At 40.5% G+C, this 13,613-nt stretch overlaps 1 protein-coding gene across 1 annotated transcript; it reads right to left on the bottom strand.

Moving 5' to 3' along the window:
* Nucleotides 1-1,053: 1,053 nt before the first annotated feature.
* LOC105286745 (serine protease lint) lies at nucleotides 1,054-12,184 on the bottom strand. The gene is made up of 7 exons (XM_026972418.1): nucleotides 11,753-12,184; nucleotides 4,917-7,309; nucleotides 4,022-4,481; nucleotides 3,682-3,871; nucleotides 3,144-3,409; nucleotides 2,728-2,882; nucleotides 1,054-2,217 (listed from the first exon to the last, which is right to left on the bottom strand). The coding sequence occupies exons 1-7, from the start codon at nucleotides 11,838-11,840 to the stop codon at nucleotides 2,056-2,058; spliced, it is 3,714 nt and encodes a 1,237-aa protein (XP_026828219.1). The 5' UTR covers nucleotides 11,841-12,184; the 3' UTR covers nucleotides 1,054-2,055.
* Between the last annotated feature and the right edge of the window lie 1,429 nt (nucleotides 12,185-13,613).

Raw genomic sequence — 13,613 nt, 5'->3', positions numbered from 1 at the left:
TCCGGTGCGAGTTAAGATTAATTGCCTGTTTCGTAAATTGCTTCATGAAAAATTGTTATTTTATTTACATAAACAGAGCTCGTTTATTTCTTGTTGTTCGGAGTTCTATCAATTTTCCTCAAGCGTATGCGATTGACATTTACTTTCTGTATATTGATTTTACATGCAATTATGCACAATTAATACACGCATTTTGCTGTCCATATAAGCGTAATTTTTTGTTTTACGGGATTCAGAAAGGAGAACTAATAGCAGCCGTAATGCAATACTGATAAACGCGTAACTGTACAAAGAGTTTATTCCATGCTAGATGGAATAGCCGCAGGTACTTCACGCATGGCTACGCTTAACAGAATTCACATTCGAAGATCTTAATCTATAGCACATATTTCATTTCTTCTATCACCTAGACTCCATACTATCATTATCTCCTTTTATTTGCACAAACATAAGGTTAAAACAATATTTGTAATACACGACATAAGGTTGCTTTAAGATCAATCTAAAATGTAACAGGTATTTAATGATTTCAAAATCATGATTAATGGTAAAAAAAATAATACGAAACCCAACTGTTTTAGAGTAAAGTTGAATTAACATTTCGTTTTGCTTTCAATAAAGAGGAATCGAATCTAGTGATACAAAACGATATTTAAACTTTGAAGTGACTTCAAGTTCTCGCTACAGATAATACGAGTATTATGGAAATTACTATGCGTAGGCAAGTGCTCTGTGCTTTATGCGCTACCGTTTCAAGATTTTTATCGGTACCGTGACCTTTCAATATAAACATGTGTCGAACAATAGGAAGCACGACAGGAAGAATTATGAAAAGCGAGTGACGATGTTATCGGCACAATGACGTTATTCATAAGTAATGACGATGAGGATATTAAAAGTTCGATCGACTTGGAAAGCATTTGCCGCTATTTTTAATGGAAAGATTATCCCGAAGATTGAGGCGGTATGAATTGCGCCGTGACGTCAAGATCGTCGACGGTGTTTTTTATTTTTTCGCGCGGGGTGTTGGTGGAGAATAAAATAGCCATACGCTGTCATCGTATAAAAATGTATTCAATAAATAATATCTAACAACGAAATAAATAATAGACTCGTCTTTAAATGCTTATGTCTATACATGTCGCGATGCCAACTCGAATACTCGCAAAACGGACGGAGAAGAACATGAAATTTATTACATGTATAAATAAAATGTATTCTAAAATTCACACGCATATTCCTAATATAACGAGATTCTCATAAATACAAAAGATTGTTAATTATAATTAATTGACTTATTACATTAAATTGTTATAATGAAGTTAAAGGATTTTTCTCTCGACGAAGGCATCTTGTGTTAGAAATAAACTGGCTTCGATTTAATAAAAGGAACTGTATGGTCAATGTTATATTGAGCATCGACGTGAATCATGAATAATCCGCATCCGTTTCTCCGATTCTTCGTACGAGGAATATCGAATAAATGAACAATGCTACAGTTTCAAAAGTTACTACAGTTCAGAATTTCTGATCGTCTCTAAACTCGCTGCAAAAATGGCTCCTGCGCGACTACATACACACACATACACGTAAAGCTGAGTTTAAACATTGATACGCATAAATGCATTGTCGGGCGCTGGTCGTGCGCCGAGACGCAACGCCATGGACTGCTCCGCGGAATTCCATTTCGAAATTTAAATAACTCGCGAACCGAGTCGGCGCGCTCCTCTCTTTTTTTCCATCTGACTACTTGAAGCTCGTCAAGTGTAAGTCGCTGTTTGTGCAAGATGTATCTCCCATTGCACTAATGGAAAACACGAAGTAATGGATGCGTGGAAGCGGGCTGTCTCGTCGATTATTTAAAAATCGGGACAGTCATCCTGACGTTCGCGTGTCCAATGTGTTATTGCCGCGGGGGTGTTACTTAATTGAGTTTCGTACGCGCTCTATCCCGACGGAGAAATAAATTAGGCTTCCTTTGTACATTTATACAGAATGGCACCGGGTGCCGTTCACGTCACCACGGTGAAAACGTGATGGCGATCGCCCAATCTCTCAGACTCCGGTGATGCTGTGCAGCCAGGGCTTGAAGTAGGTCGTCCTCATGTATACACCCGGTAGATACGGAGCCGCACATTTGATGCCGTGAGAAACGGTCCCGACCAGGAACCATCTGCCGTCCGGTCGCTCCATCACCAGCGGTCCACCGCTGTCGCCCTGAGGAAGATTGTTAATACGGCTGTCTATATTGTTTGTCTCAAACCTGTTTTCGGGATTAACGTCATGGGACGGAAGGTGGAGATATTCACTGTCGCATCGGCGACGAATTGAAAGAAGTAATTGCCGAAATATTAGAGCCTTTTCTCTAAAGAAATGGAATCCACAAAGTGAGAGCAAGCAAGACAACTAGATCTTAAAACATATTTTAAATGGGCAATTATGTGGATATGAGTTTTTCGTGTCTAATTCATATAGCAATATGAAAATTAAAACGTGCTTTTTATTGGCAAACGTTGCCGAAGAATGAGAAGACTCGCAATAAGATAATAGCGGTAGTTGACAAGTGAGTAATACCTGTAATACTAATATGCGATTTTCACACTCCATATAGCCAGTAGAGTAATCATCGTGTTATTTACCGAGAAGATCAAAGCGGTACCGCTAATAGCTAGTACAGGCAATAAGCTAATGGAGTACAACGGGAAGCAAAGTCATTCTGCGGATTACCTCGCAAGAATCCTTCTGGCCGTTGGCGTATCCAGCGCAGAGGAAGCTTTCCAAAATCAATTTCGAGTGGCCGGCCGTTTGGAACATCTCCTGGCACACCGCGTTCTCCATTATGGGCACCTGGACCTCTTGCAGCACCGACGGCACGCCACCATCTGTCGAACATAACGATACCGTTAGCTTTGAGCTTGAGGCGACAGATCAACGTGCGAAAAGAAAGTCAGAAGCAAAGCCGAATTCGGGCGCGTAGGAGGCCACGCGAGAGTCATCGTGAAAGTAGTTACTCCGTTCTCGTCACGGTAACCCTGTTCCATTTTGTACTTTCTAGTCTTGTGGGAAATTTTTATCGCGTGAATCCCATACACCGATATTCGTGACTTACAATATAAAATTGAGCGCGTGGGATCGATACTCACTGTATTTAAGTCGGCCCCAGCCGGTGACCGTCGCCATGCGACCGGTGAAGTCGATACCTTCCTCCGGCATGCAGATCGGCACGATGTGCTCGTCGAATTGCACTGGTGATTCCAGCTCCAGGAGCGCCAAGTCATTCTCGAATGTCGCAGGATCGTAGCCGCGGTTCACGATGACGCGGCGAACGTTCTTGGTTACGCTGCGCTTCGACTCCAGCTCACCCGAAATGTCAAACTCGCCAAACACCGCGACCAACGAAGCCAGGAAACTGCAAATAACAGGATGATGTGCGATGTTACGTTCGCGTTTTTACGATTAACGTTAGTACAAATTCTTCTGTGGCTAGTAAAAGTTAAAGTATAAATTAAATATAAATTAAATACTACTAATTTGCTAAGATTGGACTTTGGATATTTAATTAATCCACGATACGTGAAAGTAAGGGATGGACATTGTTATCTTTTGAATATATAATCCTTCTATTTATCGTGTTTTCAATTTTTGTGGGGGAACTTTTATAAATTTATATATATAACTTACCCTGGTTGACAATGGGCCGCTGTTATAACGTACTTATCGGTGATAAGTACACCTCCACATTTGTTCTTCGTAAAGAGGCCGAGCCAGGTCGCCTCGCGGACCAATACCTGCCATGGCCACTCGCCAAATTGTGCGCCCTTTCCGCCGACTATCTTTCCCGCTCTTGACATCAGGGGTCTCACGCCGCAATCTGTCGGCGCAAAAAATCATTTCTATACTCCATATTAACTACGATATTAATTGTAGTGATAAATCATAGTAATACAAATTTTGATTTAATATTTGGATTTAATCGTAGGAATTTTTATGGGAATTTGAAACTTGTCGATCGCTCACTTACGAGTCCGAAAATTTGGCTCGGCACTCGTATCTGCACTGCTGTTCTCAGTCGCGTTCGTCAAAGTTAGACTCTGCTCTTGCAACGAAGCCTCCGTGCTGCTGGACGGTGTAATTGTGGTTTTTCTGGTCGGTTTCGGGCGTTTCGTTGTTATCTGAGGTCTCTTTGTCGTGACATTCTGCAGGGTGCTCGGTTTAGGTTTCGCAGTAGTCACTTTGGTGGGACGCGTTGGCTTCTCAGACGATAGTGGTTTTTGAGTGGGTCTAGTGGGTCTTTTCGTGGTCGCTGATGGCCTCTTCGTCGTCGTCGATAACGATGATGGTCTGGTCGTGGGTTTTCGCGTTGGTCTTCTCGTCGTGGTGTTCCCGCTGATTGGTCTTCTCGTCACGGTAGAAGGAGTTGCTGAAGGAGCTGTTGAAGTCGCTGTGGTACTATTTTGACTGTAGACCACATCTTTTAGGTTCTGTAGAAAGAAAAGGAAAAATGATAAAAATAGAATGTTCATTAATTTTGCACCTCTTTTCTATTTATATTATTCGCTAAATATTCTATTTAGATTTACTCCAATTTTTCCTGCTTCATCTTGTGTTATCACATTTTGATTGTTCTTAATTTTTACGTAAATAGATAATTGATGCAACAGTATTGCAACGACTAAAAATTTCAAAGCAAAAGATATAAGAACTTTCATAAGAAATAAAAATTTGTAAAGCTCTCCAGTTTGCTGTATGTAGCAATGATGAGACTTTAGTTATCTGCATTTATCAGAAGAGAGAGATTGCTCGTGACGTTCAAAGAGTTTCAAAGTTAAGTTGCATTTGCGTAAAACCTAAAGCAATCCGGAACACTGTCAAACGGCGAAAAACTTTCGTGGGCAAACAAGTTATCGCGTCGTTACCTGGAAGTTACCCTGCAGCGACTCGACGAGCTTGTTGACGAAAGCGTCCACTTTGTTCGTCAGTACGGCGTCTTCGATGAACGTGGGCGTAGGGATGTCGTTCTCGCTAATCAGTTCGATATCCGGATATCCGGTGTTGTTGAACGTCTCGACGATCGTCGGTTTCTCCTGCTGCGAGATCGGCACGGAGATGTTGAGATTCGGATTCCGCACCGGTGGGAAGTTGATGAGATCGTCTGGCGCTGCGGTCTCATCGTCGCAGGGTACAGTGCTGGTAGTGCTTTTCGTGTTCTCGGCATCGTCGTTTATGGTGTCCTTAAACAACCAATTAATATTGGATGTCGACGGCTTCAGATTGAACGTCGGCTTGTCGGACCACGAGGAGATCGTCGTCCAGACTACGGGCTTCTTCGTGCTCGGTCGCTCCTTTGTGCTTCCGGTTCCCGGTGCGATCGCCTCGGTGCTCACTGGACCGATTATCGGTTTCGCACTGGTACCGTCTTTCAGATTGACGCTGATGTAACTGGTGGACACCACGTTGTTAGTAGCCACACTGGAGATAACGGTGCTGACATTGTGCGTTATGGTGGTGGACACGCCTGGTTTTTTTGTGCTGATAGGTCTGATGGGAGTGGTTTTACTTGGACTTGATGTAGGCCTGATAGTCGCGCCGGGCTTTCTTGTGATAGGTTTCTGAGTTGTCTTTTGCGTAAACTCTGTTCCGAGTGGACCAAGAACTATCACTGTCGGTGCTGGTGGATTCGTTGTAGGCCGACTGTCGGAGTAGCTGCCAAAACTGCTGCTGCTACTGCTGCTAGAAGCGCCAGAATATGTCGTCTGCGTAGATGGTCGCGATGCGTAAGAGTTGCTCAAGGTCGAGTGCTGTGACGTGTAGGTCGTTTCGGTAGGAACGAGCTCGTAATTGTAATACGTCGAGGAGGGCCTGTGAAGAGAGCTAGGCTTGTAGAAAGTATAAGGGAAAGTCGAGGTCGCAGGCGTAGTCGGCCGATAACTCGAAGAGCCAACCTTCACGTGATGGGATGGCTTCGAGGTCTCGTCAATGCTCACCCAGGCCTGAACCGGCGACGAATTAGGAACCGGTAGAGTCACCGAAACTTCTGATTTCGGCGTCGTGTCGTTCAAGATGGAGATTATGTGATTGATGGCAATCTCCTCCTTGTCGAGAACGTCATCCTTTTTCTTGTTGCCTCCTGATGGCAAATCATACATGATGGTCGGTACTCTTACTAGCTCGTCTTTCTCGCTGGTGGTGCTCATTGGCGTGGTAACCTCGGGCTTTATCGAATTCGTTACTTGCGTGGAAGTCTTCTTCTCGATCGTGTTCACTTTCTGGAAGGTGTTTGTCATGAGTTGCGTGCTAGACAGATCGCTCGTAAGCTTTTGCGTGTTGGCATACATCTGAGTCACCATCGGCATCTTCGTTATCACGGCCGGTGTTGATTTAGGAGCTTGCGATGTGGATGTTAACTCCATCGTGGACGACGCAGATTGCTCCGGGAACTTGATCCAGATATCCGACGTGCTACCACCCTGCGTGATTCTCTCACTGATCGTTGTTTCGGTGGAAGGTCGGAAAATCTCGTCTGGGTTGTTCGTTTCCTCGAGCATCGTACCGTTCTCGTTCAGCAGTATCGTCTCGGGATCGCTGTGATTGTTGCCGAGTCCGTGGGAGAACAACGCCGGCAGCTGATCTACCGGATCCGCTATCTGCAGAATCTGATCGGGGCTCAACAACGTGGTGACTGGATTCACTGCAGACGTGTCCTGATGGTCGTGGATATAGTTATTGGACTCCGAATGAGTCAATAATCCCGGTAGCCTCAGATCGTCAATAATGTCTTGCTGACCCAAGAGTGCCGGGAAGTTATCAGCCAAGTGGCTGACGTCCGCTTGCTGGGGTAGTTGTGTCTTCTCGGCATTGTTTGCGACGTCAGGTGACGGCAACGGTGACGCAGAAGCTTGATTCGAACTGGATAGCTTCGTATATGTCGTCTCGCCGCCGTTCGGACGATTCGAAATACTCGGTTTGTCGGTGTTCATGATCTCGTCTGTCGGCGGGACCGACATGCCGACCGGCGTACCGTTCGGATTCAACAGGATTGGTATATCGGGCACATGGTCGATCTGGTGCAGGTGGAAGAGCTCCTGGTTGCCGGGAGACTCGTCATTGCCGTTCATTGAGCTCTTGGGTGGCAGTTGACAGCACGCACCAAAGAGGAAGCCGTCCATACAGGCGCCGACGACCTCGCCGTTGCGTCGCGTGCATTCGTAATTGAACATGCATATCGCTGGCTCGCTCGACTTGACGCGCGATGGCATCAACGGCCGACACGCCTTCGGTACTATCGTATAGCCGCCGAACAGCTTTCTACCTGGAAAATAAACAGAGTGAAAGATTATTCGAGGATACATAATTTTCCTTTTAATGCTTGCGCCTTTATTCTATTCGAATTGCAGTAATAAGCGGAGAAATTAAAAAAACATGTGAAAGTCTAGGAAATACCTGAGAACTATTTGTTGTACGATCTAAAATTATGAGTAGAGATTGGAATGAAATTATTTTAACCTTGTGACTTTAATGTTGCAATGTGCATGAGGCTATTCCGATCTTAACTACAAATTATTTTAATATGACTTTATTAATAACTAGGTCTTTACATTATTGAATATAAACAGTCTAATTTAAAAAAACGTAAAATAAAACTTTCGAGGCGGAATCAAGGAATTTGCCCCTTGAAGCTTGAGAAAGAATTAGATCAGGGACGAAATAGAGTATTTCGTGTAAAGAGATGCATACACGATACTTTTTGAAATGCGATCACAGAGTTTACATACACAGGGCCAGAGAATTTCCAAATAAATATAAAAAAGGGGGACTTTTATAAACGATTATAGAACGAATCATTATTATTATCATTCTGGACGTCATGTCGCATGACGCGAGGAGGAGGCTCCCGAAGATCGCTCCGTTTGGTATTTGGGTTGTGGAAAAGTATAGCATTCACGTAGCTCGAAACTGCTGTCCCAAATCTTCAGTTTATCCTTGTAAAGAAATCAGATCGATGATTTATTACGAGATCGATATTGGTTACCGTATGCTCATAGAGGGAACGTTAAATAACCGTTCAGCGCATCGACCGAAAATATACGGACGTCATTTATCTTGCAACGTTTCCACCAGCGATGTTACAATCAAGATACAATCAAGAACGTTGAGCAACGAGGCAGGGAAGCGAGTGAAACACAAACGGGAGTTTACATGGACATTGATTTGTTTAAAAGAGAAAAGAACGAAAGGAAAGTTATATCGCTTCCACAAATTATCTTTATAGCTTCTTTCGCTAATGTCCCTGATACTCTGACGACATGCATCCTCTTGCTCATTTCCTTCTCCCGCACGCGAGAGAAAATGTACCCCGTCGATATTGAGTTAATATCGGGATGCGGCGGGGAAACATTGATTAAGATGTACGCCCATTTGCGCGTGTGTTGTGTTTGCACATATGCGGCTATCTTTTCCGGTTATGCTTAGCTGGCCAAAGCATAGACGAGCAAGCATGTAGGCTCCACGCCGCACGTGCCTTCTACACGCTTGCACGCTGCCGATATATGATGACCTACTCCGCGATCCGTCCGCAATGCCTGTCTGGATTCTCGCGGCCGACGTTCCAGATTTTTGCTATGTGTGGACTCTCCCATCTTACCGATCCATGTCGTATTTATCACCATCAATATGCTGCATTCGCTCATCGTTTCTAATAGCGCGTGCTCGGGGAATACAAATGTCTAAAACTTGCTTAGAGTCATCTGGAAGACATCCTGATTTTCGGACGTCTTTTAGGCGTCTTGATACTCCTTTTAAACTCCCGCGTTGTTACGTAAGAGAGAGAAATATGTATAAAATAAAAGCATATAGAATAATCATTCTAAAATAAAAAATAACGAAATTTGTAATATTATTTGTATTGTCAGAACAAGATTACATTCGATTATAGATAGAATGATGAAGTTTGAGTTCCTTCAACTCAACAGGGACTTCGAGAATTAAACTCATCGCTTGGAGAGCTTTGAAACGAAAATACGCTGGTGCGTAAAAAGGTTTGTACGTTTTCTACCGCGAGCGCGATTACTTAACTTTCTTTTCTACGCAGCGTGGAAAAAAAGAGTGGACAATTTGCAATTTAGATTAACCAAAGGATCATGCACAGTCCCGCGAAATATGAGTTCGCTATGTAATTTGCCTCTGTGTGTGTGTGTGTGTGTGTGTGTGTGGAAACGTTATTACGTCTATTGTAGAGGCACATAAGACACGCCACAGTCCGTATGACAATCTGTGCAATCTTTATGAAAGTACAAAATGCGTGATGTCTGATTAATTAACGCGAGTCGCGTGAAGTAACACGCGAGCATTCATGGCTCATTGTCGATTTTCATGCATAATAAAGCACCGCTTAAAACGGGAAACTCTACATCAAAGATGTACAATTCCCGCAAGCTCTGCAGCGAACTCTGAGAGTTATTGATGCGAGTTAAATCGGAAGCATCATGTTGCGCCACGAGCGATTTCGGTGTGTACATTTCGCGTAAATTTTTAGATTATATAGACTATATTCTGCATGCTCGAAAACTCGAGTAGGTTGTAGTTCAGTTTATTGATCTCGATCGATAATTGTGAAGATTGAGAATAGAGAATTCTTGTTATGACATTAGGGTGTCATGATAAAAATGATGATGTAATTTATTGTGATTTTGCTAGCTTCTTATTGACTTAAATGCAGTGTCATAACGAGTGAGATGTACTTTAGATAATAAGTAGCAGCGATAATTAACTCGCTGCAAACTTTCTGCCTATGTATGCATTTCCCACGGCACGCATATTTCTTTGCGTTGGCAGAGTACAAGGTGCACTCTGAAATAAGTAAGGCAAAAAGAGCAAGAATAATGTGAACATCATCTGAAAGTTGCTATTATTAAGGAGATTCATTAGTCTGCATCTTATATTACTTTAACATGTACAAAATAATTATGTAGACTCTCATTAGTAAGCAAAAATATAAACTGTTACATTATCCGTTGCAAGTTTTGCATCCGACCAAGAAACCATCATACGCGTATACATTGATACATATTAATAATAAGTTTTTACTTGGATTGTATATTAATTATTTAAGTAAATTCAAAAAAGTTTTCTTGATAAAGTACGTTTGTCCATGGTTTTATCTTGGTAAAGTACATGATAATTTGTACGTGGTAGCATATTCAGAGAAAGTTCTTTCAATAGATATCATATAATTGTTCAATATAACAAATGCATTGAAGGTGTAGAATAATAGGTGTCGCTGAGAAAAGTGCTATATGATACACTATTGCAAAGCTGTACATATTACGGCGAATGTCGCGCGCGTCGCTAACTCTCTTGACACAAATCAACCCGCGAAAGTGGAGAAAGGTGAGTTTCCAATATATAGGGCAAAGCCGTCACATACGCTAATAAGTATTCAAATGCACTCACACGTTCGGTATGCACTGACTTGGCTTGCAATAATAATTTCGAGAATATCGAGTTGAGAGAGAACAGCATTTTTAGACTTGCGACGTTGACACAATTTTGTACGTGACACACTCGACAGATATTTTTAGATCTGTTGTCAATTCATTGCACAAAATATTTTACAACCACTGGCTGTGTAAAAATTTCATAAAAAGTTTGGGATCAATTTTTTCCCTGAAAAGTCTTGTATGACGCCATCGTTCGACAAAAGTCGTATTAATATTGAAGTGGTTAATTAAACTTAACAAGCAAGCAAAATTTTGTGTAATCTGCTTACGCATTATGAAGCTTGATTTATTAATTCGTCTTTTATTAATCATGTTAAATAACTTGGGGATATCATTAAAATGACCGTCATATTTTCATATTTACTATTCATAAATACGCATCTCTATGACTGAAGTAACATCCGGAAATTCTGGGATGCCTATATATCCGGAACGATATTGCCCGGAACGTGTGCTGCTTTCAAACGTGTATCTTAAAATTTTCATTTGCTTTACGCAAGCGGAAATAACTCTCCCGCGACTTTCGAGGGGAGACGCGAAAGATTAAGTAGAATTTGGTGTCAATATTTGCCGTGTTGGCAAATTCGTAAAAATCCATAAAACGCGGCTCGCTAAAACATGAAACACTTTAACACACCTTTCCGTCGACAGCGACCCTTGACCTTCTTCTCACGCTCGCCGGAAGGGACCGAAAGCGGCATATGTATATGTAAGTGTGTGTGTGTGTTGCATGTGTGTGTATGGTGCATGTATGTGTATGCGCGCGCGAGGGACATCGATATTCGCGCAGCTCGGCAGAAAATCGAATTTCACCTCGTCCGTGCCCTCAGCGCGCGGTCGGAATAAATGGCATACTGCGAAAAGCTTCCTCTTTGACTCCACCTCTTTTTGTTGATTTTTCCTTAAAGAAATATGGAAAGTAGAATTTGGTGTCAGTAATGACTGCCGACTTGAACGTATCATTTTGCGGTACGAACAGTGCACTCCGTGGCATGCATATTAAGGTAGGAAGAACAATTTGTAAAAGTAGAAATCCGAGTTTACCTTGTTTCCGCATTTCTCATGCATCCATTATTTTTTAATAATGTGGGAGACATATTTATTATATGAAAATGAATGTACTTGAAAAATAATAGCAACTATTACCTACTTACATGCTCATTATTTTAAGTTTATTGTGTTGTTTCATATATTTTTTAAAATATTTTTTTAATAATATATAATATATGTGGAAATAATATCAATTAAGTAATTACCTTCATTCTGAGGTGTCCAGGAGTAAGAAAAGGTGCATGTCAGAGTAAGCAACATGAATAACAGACAGAAACCTTTCTCAGCAGCCATCTGTAATAAAAAATATTAATATATTAATTATTTAAGACAAACATTTTTTCTCAAAAGATTTATGTCAGTCGTATCAAAGGATTAACTAAAGTGTTAAATTATAAAATGTTTCTCAAGCCTAAAGATAGCTCTACTTTAAGTGAACGTTCATTTATTTATAAAAGCGGCCCTTGGCACCAGCTCAACGACGGTCTTAAGGTACCCTTTAGTTTTAAACCTGACTATCAGGTGTAAAAGGTGACGCAAGAAAATATGCGCTTATACAAGTATTATAAAAGTGGATATAACTTACAAAATAACTTTTCTTGGAATATATGTATTACGAACATTCTCTATTATATTATGCATTAATATATGCCGCATTAATATAAATTAATAAAAAGATAATTCAATATATTTCAATAACAAATATTTATCTTTTTCATTTTTATGTAAATAAATTTAAATATAAAATGAGAGAGAATATTGCTTTGATGCAAGATATCTATTTCATCCATTGGATGATGCAGTATATCTATTTTATTATTCGCTTTTTTAAAATATTGAGTAAAGAATTAATATTGATTTGCATTAATTGGCACTCAAAGTTCGCTCCTTTGTAGATTCAGTATACGATACGATCATTCGGTAGTCGTAACTTTTCAGATCTGGTTACCAGATCGACGTACATATTTGTCCTTCGTAACGGTACCAGAATATCAGCCTTTCGCACGTACGCCAGAAAAACTGGAAGCCGTTAAGAAATGATACATTCTCGCCGCGGATTTCCCTAATCAACTTTATCTCACGAGGTGAGATAATCTCACTGGTAACTATATATTTTCGAGAATCTGTAGGCATCTAATAATACATTTAATTATATATATCATATATAAGATCATATATATAGTATTATTAGAGAAAAGTTATATACAACAGTCTCTTTCTAAAAAATTTAATTATATCATTGAGTACTATAATGCAAAATAAATAATTGCTGTTTGTGAGATATACATTATTCACTGTATTGAAAACTAATAAGTCATATGATGTCATATTGATGAAATTGTCATATTAAATTTGTTACGATCACATATACACATACTTCTACACTATGATCCTCAAGATGAATGCTATTCTGTACGCATTTTATGAAAAATGATCTTATGGTAAATAATATTGGCGTTACACACACACACACACACATTTATGTTATTTTAAATTATAGATTAATTTATGATTCGACGAACACAATGATTGATATTTTAGCAATTATGAAGAGTAGATACAAAAGGTTATCCGAGATATTTATTCCAAGGGATATTTTATACAATAGATTAACACTCCTTTTGTAATGCTTATACTTGTAAATATGGGAAAAACGCAATAATAGGATGCATAAATATAAACAAGTTTATTAATTTAATTTTAAGTTTTGCAAGAGGCGAAAGGTCAACATTTCAATCAGTATTATAATTTATAAAAATACCGATTCGCAGTTCATGCATATGTAATCTGTGCTACATTTCAACATTTCAATTACCTATAATAAATTTAAATACCAGAAATTATGGACGACGTTTTAGTCGTTCAATTAGGTCAACATTTAATCGCACGTCTGATGTAACATATATGAAATCACACATGTTCAATTAATATACGTGTATAACAACGTTAAGCGAGACAGAAGCAAAATGATATCGTTAACGAGAGCAAGAAGAAGAACATATTCTCCTCGCCTCCTCGCTTCTGCCTCGCCTCTGCACTCGAAAATCTGTCGAAATTCCACGGAAG

The sequence above is a fragment of the Ooceraea biroi genome, chromosome 1, assembly GCF_003672135.1.
Source record: "Ooceraea biroi isolate clonal line C1 chromosome 1, Obir_v5.4, whole genome shotgun sequence".
NCBI lineage: Eukaryota > Metazoa > Arthropoda > Insecta > Hymenoptera > Formicidae > Ooceraea > Ooceraea biroi.
Note: the sequence above shows the minus strand (reverse complement) of the source record. Positions and strands in the feature narration are given on the sequence as shown.

Bases quoted from the DNA above. Each gene is read 5' to 3' on its own strand.
- LOC105286745 (XM_026972418.1), bottom strand. From the start codon at position 11,840: ATGGCTGCTGAGAAAGGTTTCTGTCTGTTATTCATGTTGCTTACTCTG. The intron at 3,872-4,021 runs GTAAGTGAGCGA...TTGCGCCGACAG, and splicing joins CGAGCCAAATTTTCGGACTC to ATTGCGGCGTGAGACCCCTG. The intron at 3,410-3,681 runs GTAAGTTATATA...TGTTATTTGCAG, and splicing joins GCGGCCCATTGTCAACCAGG to TTTCCTGGCTTCGTTGGTCG.